The 14,990-nt window shown below is 39.2% G+C and overlaps 1 protein-coding gene across 9 annotated transcripts in view; it reads left to right on the plus strand.

Annotated features, from left to right (window-relative positions):
• Window positions 1-14,990, plus strand: part of lrch1 (leucine-rich repeats and calponin homology (CH) domain containing 1) — a 72,644-nt gene that overhangs the window by 14,845 nt on the left and 42,809 nt on the right. For all 9 annotated transcript variants that reach the window (XR_007898274.1, XM_051708336.1, XM_051708338.1 and 6 more), the window contains exons 2-3: window positions 9,768-9,912; window positions 12,797-12,923. Coding sequence is in view for 8 of the 9 variants with exons in the window: in XM_051708336.1 (XP_051564296.1) it covers window positions 9,768-9,912; window positions 12,797-12,923 (272 nt within the window). In the remaining variant the exon portion in view is untranslated. The remainder of the gene's footprint in view (window positions 1-9,767; window positions 9,913-12,796; window positions 12,924-14,990) is intronic.

Below are 14,990 nucleotides of genomic sequence, written 5' to 3' on the forward strand. Positions count from 1 at the left end.
TGGGTAGTCTTCCACAAGCTTCTCACAATAAGTTGCTGTAATTTTGGCCCATTCCTCCAGACAGAACTGGTGTAACTGAGTCAGGTTTGTAGGCCTCCTTGCTCACACATGCTTTTTCAGTTCTGCCCACAAATTGTCTTTCAGATTGAGGTCAGGGCTTTGTGATGGCCACTCCAATACCTTGACTTTGTTGTCCTTAAGCCATTTTGCCACAACTTTGGAGGTATGCTTGGGGTCATTGTCCATTTGGAAGACCTATTTGCGACGAGCTTTAACTTCCTGGCTAATGTCTTGAGATGTTGCTTCAATATATCCACATAATTTTCCTTCTTCATGATGCCATCTATTTTGTGAAGTGCACCAGTCCCTCCTGCAGCAAAGCAACCCCACAACATGATGCTGCCACCCCCATGCTTCACAGTTGGGAAGGTGTTTATAACAATAATAATAATAATAAGTTTAATTTATATAGCGCCTTTCCAGAGCTCAAGGATGCTTTACAATAGTAACACAATAATACACAAACAAAGAACGGTCACAAAAACACAGTTCATATAGTACAATCATTATTGCATACATAACACATTAAGATAAATAACACTGAGAAAACAAAAAAGTTTTAAGTTCAGATTTAAACTCGAGATAGAAGAGATACTGCGAAGAGTCAGGGGGAGTGAATTCCATATATTGGGTGCTACTACACTGAATGACCTGCCACCCATAGTAGAGAGGCGAGATCTAGGGACAGAAGGGAGTCCAGACCCAGAAGACCTAAGCGAGCGGATCGGGTTGTAGGGGAGAAGCAATTCACTAAGATAGTGAGGTGCCAGACCATGAAGTGATTTAAATGTAAGCAGGATTAATTTATATTTGATGCAAAACAAAACTGGTAACCAGTGAAGTTCAAACAGGAATGGAGTAATATGAGCTGAGCGCTTGGTATGTGTAAGAATTCTAGCAGCAGAATTTTGAATATATTGCAACCTAGCAATAGAGTTAGCAGGTAAACCAATGAAGAGGGCATGGCAATAGTCAAGATGTGAGGATATAAATGCATGAACCAGTGTTTCGGCGTCTTTGAGACTGATAAAGGGATGAAGGCGAGCAATGCGGCAAAGGTGAAAGAAGCCAATTTTAGATACAGATATAATATGAGCTTCAAAAGTGAGGGAGAGATCAAAGATGATACTTACAATTTTTACATTATTGGATGGTTTAATGAAAGTGCCATCAATATCACAACCAAAGTCATAAGGAATTTTTTTCATAAGTGTTGGTGTTCCAATAATAATGATCTCAGTTTTATCCATGTTCAATTTTAGGAAGTTGGAGTTAAGCCATTTTTTGTTTTAATTCATTTACACATGTTGATAGTGGACCGGTCTGGAGAGTGGGAGCAGATCTGCAAGCTGTACATATTTGAATGTCATCAGCATAACAGTGGTAACTGAAACCGTGGCGGTTCTTCAGCTTGCAAGCCGCACCCTTCTTCCTCTAAACATAACAATGTTCATTATGGCCAAACAGGTAAATGTTTGTTTCATCAGACCAGAGGACATTTCTCCAAAAAGTAAGATCTTTGTCCCCATGTGCACTTGTAAACTGTAGTCTGGCTTTTTTATGCCGGTTTTGGAGCAGTGGGTTCTTCCTTTCTGAGCAGCCTTTCAGGTTATGTCGATATAGGACTCGTTTTACTGTTGATATAGATACTTGTCTACCTGTTTCCTCCAGCATCTTCACAAGGTCCTTTGCTGTTGTTTTGGGATTGATTTGCATTTTACACACCAAACTACATTCATCTCTAGGAGATAGAATGCAACTCCTTCCTGAGCAGTATGATGGCTGCATGGTCCCATGGTGTTTATACTTGCGAACTATTGATTGTACAGATAAAAATAGTACCTTCGGGCGTTTGGAAATTGCTCCCAAGGATGAACCAGACTTTTGGAGGTCCACAATTTTTTTTTCTGAGGTCTTGGCTGATTTCTTTTTATTTTCCCATGATGGTAAGCAAAGAGGCACTGAGTTTGAAGGTAGTCCTTAAAATACATCCACAAGTACACCTCCAGTTCAATACACCTCCTATCAGAAGCTAATTGGCTAATTGTCAAAAGGCTTGACATCATTTTCTGGAATTTCCCAAGCTACTTAAAGGCACATAAGTGGACATAAGGTGTATGTAAACTTCTGACTTCAACTGTATATTTTTCTTGCTCTCTCATTTCACGTTCTTGGTGCTTTGTTCCACTCCTGACAGGTAACTTTAAAGCCATAGCCATGTCTATCTACTAGCCTATATCTACTGATATGTCTATTGGTAGTCGATGAACAGTACATTAAAATTTGAATATACATTATATGATTTAGAGTTTGTTTTCCATACAAAGTACATTAAAATTATCTGTAAAGCTTTAATTAACATATATTTTATAGTGTGTAACAACAGAGCTGTAGTTAATGTACAGAACATTCAATATTGAATATACATGAACTAGAGTTTCATTTCCATATATTTGAATATAACAAATTATCTATAAAGTTTCGTATAATGTAATATGGTGTTTGTTAATTTTATTAATGCAGCAAAGTGTTACTTGGTTATGAAATGGATTATTACATTTAAAATGTCACTCATTTTCTGTGTTTCCTTCCCCTGTTCCTGTTCTTTGCATTCTGTTTCATAAGCACATACTGTATGTAATTATATTCCTAATAAGGCCCATGTTGTATTTGCCTGCTAAATGGAAAGCAGTTCTGCTCAGTGATACAGTTAAAAGTTTATATGTACAGACTCCAGCTGTTTGTGTCCTTGAGACTGTGATGTTACCCAGATTCATCTGCCCTACATACATTTTGAGACACACACATTATCAGAGCTCCACCCAGACACCAAAAAGAGGGTCAAAGTGTGTGTCCTGATAAGGGTGATTTGCTTGTTTGCATCTGTATTTTATTGATGCATTTTACTCCTAATCTTTGAGTCTCTCTCTCTCTCTCTCTCTCTGTGTTTCTCTCCTATGTATACATTTGGTGACAAAATAATGTCTTTATTTACTTCTTGACATTTTGTTTTCCTTATAATTATTCATTTTATAATTACTGTAGCATATTGTAAGAACAATTGATGTCAGTGGAAAATCCTCAGCTAGATTTTTTTAGGGATAGGTTTAGGGTTAGTGTGTAGAAATTCTCATTAGATTTATATAAAAACAAATCTCTATGGCCTCATTTAGATGGATGAGTAAATGTGTGTGTGTGTGTGTGCTGAGGACAGATGGACTGAGCTTGCTAATCAGGTCAGAAGTCATGCGGTAGAATAAATCAGACCTCACAGTGAGGGGTGTAAAAATGCATTGATACTAGGCCTGTCGCGATTATGTAATAATCGCCTGATCGCGGTTATTTGAGTTAACCGCAGTTATTTGAGATAACCGCGATTTATTGTGCACTTCAAATTCCAATCACATTTTAGTGGCCAGATAATAGGGGTGTAACGGTACACGTATTCGTACCGAAAATTTTCGCTGTGGGTCTTTCGGATCAGCACGCATGTGTACCGAACGAATGCAGCGTTGTTTTAACCACTGCACGTGCACTTCTGTGTGTGCGGTACTTAATTTGAAACTCAGAGTTTCCTCCCTAGCAACTTTTGCAAAGGACCGGATGTTGTTGGTTCAACAACCCAACAAAGCATGCACAAGTAGTTCTGGTGAACGCCGTTAAACCAGAACTTGAAGATCCTCCACTATCATTAAAGTCTCCTGTTTGGGAACATTATGGTTTCTCAATTTGCCGGCATTGTTCAACTGCAGTCGGGTTTGTAGTTGGCTGTATGTCAAACTTGCTCACTCATTTGAGACGACATCACCCGAATGTGAACATCACTGGTACAAGGAAAAAACTGAGTGGAGTGCAAACCCAGATCACCATGGCATTTAAGCAGCCTCTCGCTAGCAATTCCGACCGGGCCAAAGCTATAACAAATGGCACAGGTGTTTTTATAGCAGCGGATATGCGACAATATTCTGTTGTCGAGAACACAGGGTTTAAACACGTTGAAAGTAATCGAGCCCCTTTATGAACTCCACAGCGGGAGACATTGTTAGTGCCGGCAGATCTGCAAACAATGTGGATAAGTTAATTTTTCTGAAAAACAAACAAACATGAAAATACAATGAATCTCAGTACAAGCTGGGACTGTTGCAATTACAGTATAGTTCAAGTACAGTTAATTTTCTAAATGCTGCACCTTAATGGATATTTATTTTATTATTTTTTTTTTATTTGAGAGAATATTTATTTTGATCTTATTTAAGTAAATTTAAGCATTTGTGTGTCATTCAGTTGAACTTCGAGCGTCACTGAGCCGTACCACTGATGTCAACCAGACCAGCAGCTGTCCGGAAGAGCGCGCACCGTCAGCAGAGGCTGGCTCCAAACTCCCGCGAAAATGTAAACTAACAAAAATAAACTTTGATAGTAAATGCAGATTGCTTCGGTTTTACTTTTAATTTAACAATCGTGTAATGGCAAATTTTTCTGGTCAAAGCGGGATGATTCAGGCATTGGAAATGACACAGGGTGACACTTACTGTATTTCTGTGGAGTGATAAAATTATTAAATTAAATTTTGCTTCATGAGAAATAAGGGCTCCTTGGTTTAATCAAAGAGCATTAAAATGATGTGTGAAAGTGAAGAAATTAGGACAGAAGTATTTTACTATTGCTTAATATAATATAATAAAAATATATTTTGTATTATTTTTTTTATACAAATATTTACCAAAAAAAAAGAGAGACATATTTTAAGTATTTTGATATTAAAAAATATTTTGTCATTCATATAGTTTTAAAGCCTTAAAAAGAAATCATATATCCCTATTTTATTATTTGATTTATATATTTGAAGTTAAATATGTAAAAATTACTTCTTAAGGTGTATGAAGCACACATGCACCTTAAGATATATGACAATTTATATGACAGTTAATTGTGAAAACCCTAAAAGAGACAGTTAATCATCATAATCTAAATTATTTGCTTGACAATTAATCGTCAGCCAAATTTCATAATCGTGACAGCCCTAATTGATACTGTACATTGCAATGCATCGATCTGGCAATGAAAATTCAATGAATCAATCACATTATTTAAGAATACATTTCTATAATAATACCCATTGTTATATATATGCATTCATCTTTTATCCAAAGTACAACTCATGACCTATTTTCAGCTAAAATCCACCACTACAGTGCCCTCCAGTTACATTTGTGTCTTCTAGATATTTTGAAAAGACTTTTTAATCAGACCAAAATGATCAAACTAAATCATGATTCAAATATCAGATTTCATTATGAATTGCATCATTTAGGAAAAACAGATAATCGAATTGAATCAGCTCTCAGCACTTGCAAACATGCTTCCATGTGTTTGAGAAGTTCGATGTATGTATAAGCTGAAGAAGTTCAAATACTTTCTCCAAGCTTAATATGCAGGGACAACGATAAGTAAGCCAGCTAATTTCTTTTAAAAGTGTAAACACTGTGGCTCTATAAAAACATTAATCTTTTTGAGCATCCCAACCAGCCCAACACAGCTAAATCAGCAGAGTTTGGGGTTGAACTGTATTTTTGTCTGAATAATGGAAGACTGAGGAAAGATTTGGGAAGCCTGTTAGAAAATGATCATTTTTGAAATACCAATTGGTGATGCTTGTGGTGCAGAAATGGCACTCTTAAGCTCTAAGCAGTTTTTAAGAATTCACACATTCACACAGATTCGACTTTTGACCACATCAATGATAGTATGTATGAATGGGAGCAGGGCTCTGATTTTCTGTTTGGATCTCTGCTTAGCACTTACCGTGTGATCTTTGATGGTCTGTTTTCTTCTTCACATTTTATCATTACATCTGACTTATTTAGAGAGGTGTAACAGGAGACGCGCACACATACACACACTCCACCCATCCAGTGCAATTCAGGGTCCCACTGTCTGTCAGAGAGAAACAGTTTGCTTATTCAACAGAATTAAAAGAACACACTTACACACTCAACTTTACAGTGAGAGTTGATACAGAGGAATGCTGAATAGCAGAAATGCACATACACAACACAAATGTAACATTCCACTTGTACGTGCATTGGAACTGATGTTCAGACTTGGTATAAGTTGAAATTAGAACCATCTGTTTGAATGCATACTGTAAATAAATGCGCACACACACACACACACACACTCAGCTAATTATTTTGCTGCCTCCAGTGCAGCTGTAAGCCGCAGAATGAGGCCACACCCAGAGCACCATAATGAGAGACTGTGTCTTTCCCACTTCAGAGAGACTCCGTGAGGAGAGGATAGAGTGTTTGAGTGAAGGAATAAGGAAATTGAACTCAAAGAAAGAGATCTCCTCTTCTGCACTGGTGTGAAAATCTAAGCCGTTGCACCCATCCAAGCCATGTAGGCTCACATCCACATTGTTGGGTAAGGCCTCCACTTCAGTGGGTCAAGTTGGTGTGGCTCTGCTGAAGGACTTGGATGTGAATGGTCCAGAACCTGAATGGTCATGCCACAGATTTGGCACACTGGGCTACCAAGGTCACTGCCCAGGCCATAAAAAATAAAAAAAAATTGTCATGACCAAATAAAGTTTGCAAACCTTGATTCGAGGCACAAACATGCTCACAAAAACAGGCAAATTTTCAACAGATAGCCAACTCGGCTATACTAAGCGCCCGCCTACCCAGGGGTGGGTGGCACTCAAGTGGTGGTCTCAGACCAGCCCCTGTGTCCTCTGACCTGCTACTTGGGTGCGTGACAGGGTCTTCCGGGCATCTCCAGCTGGGGGCTGAACACAGTCGAGAGAGGATATGTGCTTCAGTTAGTGAGGCGACCATCTCCCTTCAATGCCTTTCTCTCCTCTACTGTACGGGTGTGGGGTGTGCCAGTTCTACGCTCAGAGGTACAGAATGGGTGTGGGGTGTGCCAGTTCTACACTCAGAGGTACAGAATCTCCATGGACTTGACACCCTTAAATCAGACACTTAGGAATTCTCTGGTCAAGATGCTGAGTCAGAGAAAGATTCTTTCTCATGTCCACCCTCTGGACTGGTTTGTATCAATAAACCTGAAAGATGCATACTTGTATGCGCAGATTGCCCCTTGCCACAGGCCGTTCTTGAGATTTGCCTTTGAGATTCCTACCCTTCTGGTTGTTCTTGTGAGGGCATTATGCATGTACATTGACCGAACAAGTCAATTCATGGTGTCTGAACAACTCTTTGTTTGCTCTGAAGGCCTTTCACAGGGGTTGGCCTTTCTTCAAGCAAAGAATTTCCCACTAGGTCGTTGATGCCATTGTGCTCGCTAATGATTCGCAAGGTTTGCAGTGTCCCATGGGTGTTGAGGTTCATTCCACCAGGAGTATGGCCTCCTCCTAGGTTTTATAACCTGCATGTATCTTCCCTTTCTTCCCAGATTTTTACTGAGAAAGAGGGTTGACTGTCCAGTGTTCACTGACAAGTTGAGTAGTGTCATTGTATTGGGTGTTAGGACAAAAAATCTATGGTCTCTTTATTCCCACTGGTGTGAATGAGAGCATGCAAACAATGTTTCACTACCCAGTTGGCTAGTGTCATTGTACCAAAGTTGGTGGCGAGGCGATCATCCAGCTCCCCTTCTTTGAAGCGACCGACTTAAAAGGGAACATCTTGGTTACTTATGAAACTGAATGAGACACTGCGTCATTTTGCCGCACTATGGATTTTTTGCTGTTAAGAGACCGAGAGATGCGCTGTCCTTCCTTCAGTTGGAAAATCCTGATGGCGTGGTGCTGGGCTCTGTCTTATATGCCCACGATTACGCATGCATAGGCCGGAGCACCTAGTGTCACCAGCCAATCAAATTGCTGTGATGGTAAAGGATTTCAAGGTCCCCGCCCTTAGGAGGAGCACCCACAGTGTCAGCTTCTGATGCAGCATCACATTCCCTTCTTTCAGGGAACCAAGGTTACATCAGTAACCAAGACTGTGGGGATGTGGGCGTGATCATGTGTCTATCTGCGTGAGAGAGCGCGGTAAGGCTCGTCACCTGGGCTGTCATTATCAGTAACACCTGTCTCTTGTTATAGTGATGGTGGGGGGAGACCTGAAAAGGCCGACAAAGAGCATCAGTCGGCAGAAAGAGAGGGACCAATGAGAAACTCTTCCTGTGTGTGCAACAATACTGACTCGTTTGTGTGTGTTTATTTGGCCACTGAGTGCCCTTTTTGTTTGAGTTTTGTGAACGAAGCTGAAGAGTAATAAAATACTCCCGTTGACCGTTGCCGCTGCCTCCTGACTCCTCTATTTGCCCTGGGAATACAATCTCTGTTACAGAGACGTTTAGTGGGAAGAGCTTTCATAAACATATACTGTATATAGGGCTGTAGATGGTTTGTGGGCATGCAGTCTGCTGCTAAGTCTATCCAGGGGACTCTTGTAGTAAATCAAAAGGGCTTTAAACTGGCACACATAGCTTAGTAGAATTAATAAGTTACTAACACATACAGTATAGATCCTGTTAATGCTGAAAGTTTGACCAGAGCTTTTAGACCTGTGTGATTTGTCAGCATTTATCCACATCTAGTCCTGACATGGAAACCAAATAAAATTACATTTAGAATCCAGTCAACATTATCAGTGTATGTATAATTTTTTTTTGTATTTTTCTAAGTGAATTATGGTTTGAGTATTGTGTTTTTTGAATATCTGAAGTTCTTGTATGGGTTAGTGTTTGTAGCACTCTGAGTAGTAAATTGGGTTAGTTTAAGTGTGTCTGTCAGATGTGTTTGGCTATATGTATACTGAAGTAAACTAGGGGTCACTCATGACAGGCCTGTTTTAATGCATGAAGAAGTACTGTGTGTGAGCATCTCATGGATTGTCCTTTACTATTAGCTCTCATGCAGTCTCATAGGGCTGTGTGTACAGTTTCCATGGAAACACTAATGCGTAGTGACAATATATATATATATATATATATACACAAGGAGTAAGTACTAAGTAGCAAGGCCTATCAGTCACACACACACATACACGCAAGTGCTACCCAGCTTTATTAATTTATTATAAATATTATACATAAACATGGCCTGAATCATCAACAAAATAAAGATCACATAATAAAATCAGTTTGTGGTTAAAACCTCACATACAAACACAACATTTACTTAGCTATCTAAATGGGGACATACCTTAGACCTGTATTGATTTATATATATATATATATATAATAATTCCTATAGACTTAACCCTACCTCTAAGAGAAAACATTTATTATGGATTGATTTTCCACTTTTCAGGGACAACCTCTGAATGTCCCCAGAGGGAGGTTTTGTCACCAAACTAGTGTGTACACCACACACACACTTATTATAATTCTTCTTTTAAACAATGTCATCATCTTAAGGCATTTACTTACTGCACTCTGGCACTACCTATTATGGCTTTTGAACAGAGAGAAAGAGTGTGTGTGTTTGTGTTCAGGAAGAGTACTTAACCTTGGGATCCCTCCCACACACACACACACACACAAGATATCACACTTGCTTTTGCTAATTTGCTGCTGGCCATTGATAGCTATAGTTCTGAAAGTGCCTCCTTGTGTTTAGTTAGAGGTACTACAATAACAGACGCAGTAACGTAATGTAAATTTGTGTTATCTGCACAATACTGCTCTGTTTATTTTGGGGCACTGGTGTTAACCAAACTGTATTTCTCTGTCAGACCTGTCGAAGAATCGATTGATTGACATCCCATCCGAGGTGTGTCACCTGGTCTCCCTGGAAACACTGAACCTTTATCACAACTGCATCAAAATCATCCCAGATACCATCATCAGCCTACAGTCACTTACCTTCTTAAACATCAGGTGAAGACGCACACATGCACAAAGTGTAATATGACTTGCTGTATCTTGTCTCTGCATGCATTAAGATAACATTGGGAATATGTGAGAAAGTGTAAGATTGCTTAGCATACTACCATACAACTCAATACTTCTGCTGTGTGCAGTCTGTCTATTGTGCAGAGTGTGCCAATTTTCTGTATGCATGTAATGCTTGGATTGCATTCTACATTTGCCAAGATGTGCAGTATATAACTCATTATTTAATTGGACTGACAAAAGTTAAGATAATTTTACACAAAGGTGGATTAAATATGCAAAATAACCATATTAATTTGATTTAAGCTGATAACCGAATGCTACTCACTGAATTGAACCTGGCTGGAGTTCATCCAGCTGCAAAGCATGCTGGAAAACCGGCAGCGCTACAAAAATAAGTTCATGTTACAACAATGCAACATATATTTTCAGTTTCATGATTTTGGTTAAAGGGGTAATGAAGTGCTATTTTTATAATTTTATTATCTTCCCTGAGGTCCACTGATAATGTTATAAAAGTGTTTTTGCACCAAAACAGTCACAATTTAATAATATATGGTAATTTACCACCCTGTTTTTGGTCCTCTGTCTGAAACGCTCGGTTTTGGCCTAAGCGCCTCCTTAAAACTTCAACATAAATGCCCACTGTTATGATTGGCTGACATCATGCAGCCCTTCAGTTTCAGCAAACTCAGTCAGAAGAGAATGAACAAGCCCCTTAACATTATAAAAAAAAATTGCAGGGTTACACATAACGCACATCCAACACATTGCACCCGAATATATTGAACTGTTTATCTCAAGCACAACTGTTAACACTCGGCACCATAAACTATCAAAAAGTCATGACATTTTAAATGTTCATGAATGAAACAGTTTACTTAAGTTTTTGATTGGGTCCAAGTGTTTTTAACTCTCCCATTTTTCAATAACATTTTCTTTCCAAAGCTTGAATCTTATTATGAGTGGTTCTCAAGCAATAATAAAAAAAAAAAAAAACGTACACACATAGTCCAAAGCACAGTGAAATGACGCATACACATACGTACACATCGCTGGAAACACATTGAAATGGTCAAAGACGTCCATCTAGTTCATGTTTACATACACCATCAATTAAAAATAGTGCAGATAGGTGAAAGAACGGGTCCATGACAGAGGCAGCAGCTTAATGAGATAATTGCTTCTCTCTTTCAGAGTTGTAACTTGACACCGCGTCTTTTAAAAGTGGCGAGATACATGGCAGCAGTCAAAGAGTCTGTGTAGTTCATGTTTATACACAAAATAATTCAAAATAGTCCAGATGGGTCCCTTTGGTGTTCAGGAATAGTTAGCCACACAAGACCTGCTCTCTTGACTTGAACTGCGCGCTAATGGGTGGAGCCAAGAGTGCGACGACGCATGTTGTGGGGTGTGTAAATACAAATGAGTGATGTTTCATGACATCACAAACAAACAGATTTAAAAACGAGACATTTCAGCAAGGTGGCAACTGTAAATGATCTTTTTAGACTGGGGAGGAAGTTTTGAGTTCTGAAATTTACAGTATGTTTTATAGTACAGTTGCCTTTTATATCTCTAAATATTAAGGACAGTTTTATTCTCCATTTCATGACCCCTTTAATGTTGACTTTGGTTTTATATTTGTGTTCATGAAATACACCTTAACTTACCTCACACATTTTATTAATAGTAATGTTATTGTTACAATAATGTATTTTAGAAATATATAGGCTACAGCCACACATTAGAATAATATAGTAGATCACATCATATAGCTAATATCAGTCAAGTGAACAAAACAAACATTATTTTCACTCTGGTTGTCCTTCCTGCCTGTGGTCACATCTATTAAATATAAAAATGCCACACACACACACACACACACACACACACATACACATACATTCTCACTCTGTTTGGCCAAAACTCTCTCTCTCTCTCCAGCAGAATGCCTGACACAGTATTCACACTAATTAGCAATGGAATTTGGTTTGTGATGAAGCACTAAGCTCTCATGGTTTGAGAAGAGAGAAAATAACCCGGACATGGAAAATTAAGCAAAAAATATAAAAAATATGGAAGAGACAAAAGTGCGAGAAAAATAAATACACACATTGATTTTTCCCTACAATGTCTCCTTCAACATCTACACACACATAGCTGGATAATTTTATATTTGTCTGTCGACTTCTAGTCATAACAGGAAAGTTCCACAGTTCATCTAATACTTTTCATTAACTCATTAACAATTCCCTGAAGTTTATCTTTTTCCTATTAAATATCGCCTTTCTAAGTTAATGTTCAGACAAAACTGATGAAGTGTTACAAGATGACTAGGACAAAAACATGACCAAGAAAAAAGCAGATGATTAATCATTTATGTTTGGATATTATTATTATTATATGAGTTAATAATACACATAAGCCTCTCTTCAGTGTTGTCATCAGTGTCCAGCTCAGCTTCAGTTTGTGATAGATTGTGTAACACACTTCAACAGTTATGTAGTGACTTAATTCAAATAGTTTTACCCATACATTTAATATATACAGTAAGTGTATAAACTTAAATTGATTTATTCTGCAATAAATGGACATGAAATATTTATTTGTATTGAAACTATTTTACTATGTGAGAAGAGCCCATGGAGTGATATGAGAGACATGAGGTCACAAATATGTAGGAAATCACTTCCTGTCTGAAACAACCATCAAATATACAGTTTAGCGGTCATTGTACACAAATATTTGACTGCAGAATGCCAAGATTGACCAATCAGAAGCAAGTATTTCACAGATATATTTCTGCTTCTAGTAGGATTTAGAAAGAAGTTCTAACATGTTTTGTTTAATTATTGTGGTGCCGTAGCCGGAACCAGTTGTCAGTGCTGCCAGCGTGTGTTTGTGGTCTTCCCTTGCGAGTGCTCAATGCCAGCAATAACAAACTCAACACACTTCCAGAAAGCATTGGCCTGCTCACCAATCTCATGGAACTGGTAAGTGTGAGTGTGTTTGCTTTACCTCTGATATTTGCATATGTATGCAATATACACTGATGAGCCAAAACATTATGACCACTCACAGGTGCAGTGAATAACATTGATCATCTCCTAACAAGGCCACATGTTAAGGTCTGGGTAGATAAGATGGTAATTGAACAATCAGTTCTCGTAGTCAACGAGTGGAATGCAGGAGAAATGGACAGGAGTTAAGACCTGAGCGACTTTGACAAGGGCCACATTGTTGTGGTCAGACGACTGGGTCAGAGCATCTCTGAAATGGCAAGGCTTGTGGGGTGCTCCCGGTCAGCAGTGGTGAGTACCTACTGACAGTGGTCCGAGGAGGGACAAACCACAACCGGCATCAGGGTGTTGGGTACCCAAGGCTCATCGATGCGCGAGGGCAAAGAAGGCTATCCCGTCTGGTCCAAACCGACAGAAGGTCTACTGTGGCACAAGTCACAGAAATTGTAATGATGGTTACGGGAAGAATGTGTCACAACACACAGTGCATCAGGCCCTGCTGTGTATGGGGCTGTGTAGCCGCAGAACTGTCAGAGTGCCCATGATATCCCCTGTCCACTGTCGAAGTGCCTACAATGGGCACGCGAGCGTCGGAACTGGACATTGGAGCAGTGGAAGAAGGTCGTCTGATCCGATGAGTCACATTTTCTTTTACATCACGTGGACGGCCATGTATGTGTGCGCCATTTTCCTGGGGAAGGGATGGCACCAGGATGCACTGTGGGAAGACGACAAGCCAGGGGAGGGAGTGTGATGCTCTAGGCAATGTTCTGCTGGGAAACCCTGGGTCCGGTCATTCATGTGGACGTCAATTTGACACATGCCACCTACCTAAACATCGTTGCAGACCAGGTGCACCCCTTCATGGCAGTGGTATTCCCTGATGGCAGTGGCCTCTTTCAGCAGGATAATGCGCCCTGCCACACTGCACACATTGTTCAGGAATGGTTTGAGGAACATAATGAAGAGTTCAAGGTGTTGCCCTGGCCTTCATATTTCCCAGATCTCAATCCGATTGAGCATCTGTGGGATGTGCTGAACCAACAAGACCGATCCACGGTGGCTCCACCTCGCAACTTACAGGACTTGAAGAATCTGCTGCTAATGTCTTGGTGCCAGATACCACAGGACATCTTCAGAGGTCTTGTAGAGTCCATGCCTCGGTGGGTCATAATGTTTTGGCTCATCAGTGTATGTAAAATTTGCTCTGTGTTTTGTGCATATTTTAACATGTTGACTCACCCTTGCTTGACTTGGCTCATATCTGTTTATACTGAATGTACTGCTTTTCAAATGTTTTCTCTTACTCTCTGTTTTCTTTGTCATGTTTAATGCAAGAAGCAAAATAAAAAAGTAAACATCTACTGTAATTTAAAATTATAAAGGCACAATGAATAGGCATGAATACAAGGAAGAATAATATTTAATAATTTTCATTTATATGCACCAAAATTTAAAAAATTTTAAAAAACATTTTAAAATGTATTAATTGCAACGGACAGTTTTTTTTTTTTTACGAAAATGAATCAGATTTACTAATGCCATTTTTTGCTACTGAAGTTTAAATGACAACTTAAATTAAAACAATTATAACACTGTAGAATGTAAATGTAGAATGTTTGGCAAACATTCTACATTACACAATACACTCACTGAGCACTTTATTAGGTACGCTACTGTCCTAATAAAATGCCCGATGTGGTCTTCTGCTGTTGTAGCCCAGCCGCTTCAAGGTTTGACATGTTGTGCATTCTGAGATGCTATTCTGCTCAGTACAGTTGAACAGAGTGGTTATCTGAGTTACCGTAGCCTTTCTGTCAGCTCGAACCAGTCTGGCCATTCTCTGTTGACCTCTCTCATCATCAAGGTTTTTTCTGTCCGCAGAACTGCCGCTCACTGGCTGTTTTTTGTTTTTGACACCATTCTGATTAAACTCTAGAGACTGTTGTGCGTTAAAATCCCAGCAGCAGTTACAGAAATACTCAAACCAGCCCGTTTGGCACCAACAATCATGCCACGGTCTAAATCACTGAGATCACA

This window comes from Myxocyprinus asiaticus, chromosome 10, assembly GCF_019703515.2.
Source record: "Myxocyprinus asiaticus isolate MX2 ecotype Aquarium Trade chromosome 10, UBuf_Myxa_2, whole genome shotgun sequence".
Lineage (NCBI taxonomy): Eukaryota > Metazoa > Chordata > Actinopteri > Cypriniformes > Catostomidae > Myxocyprinus > Myxocyprinus asiaticus.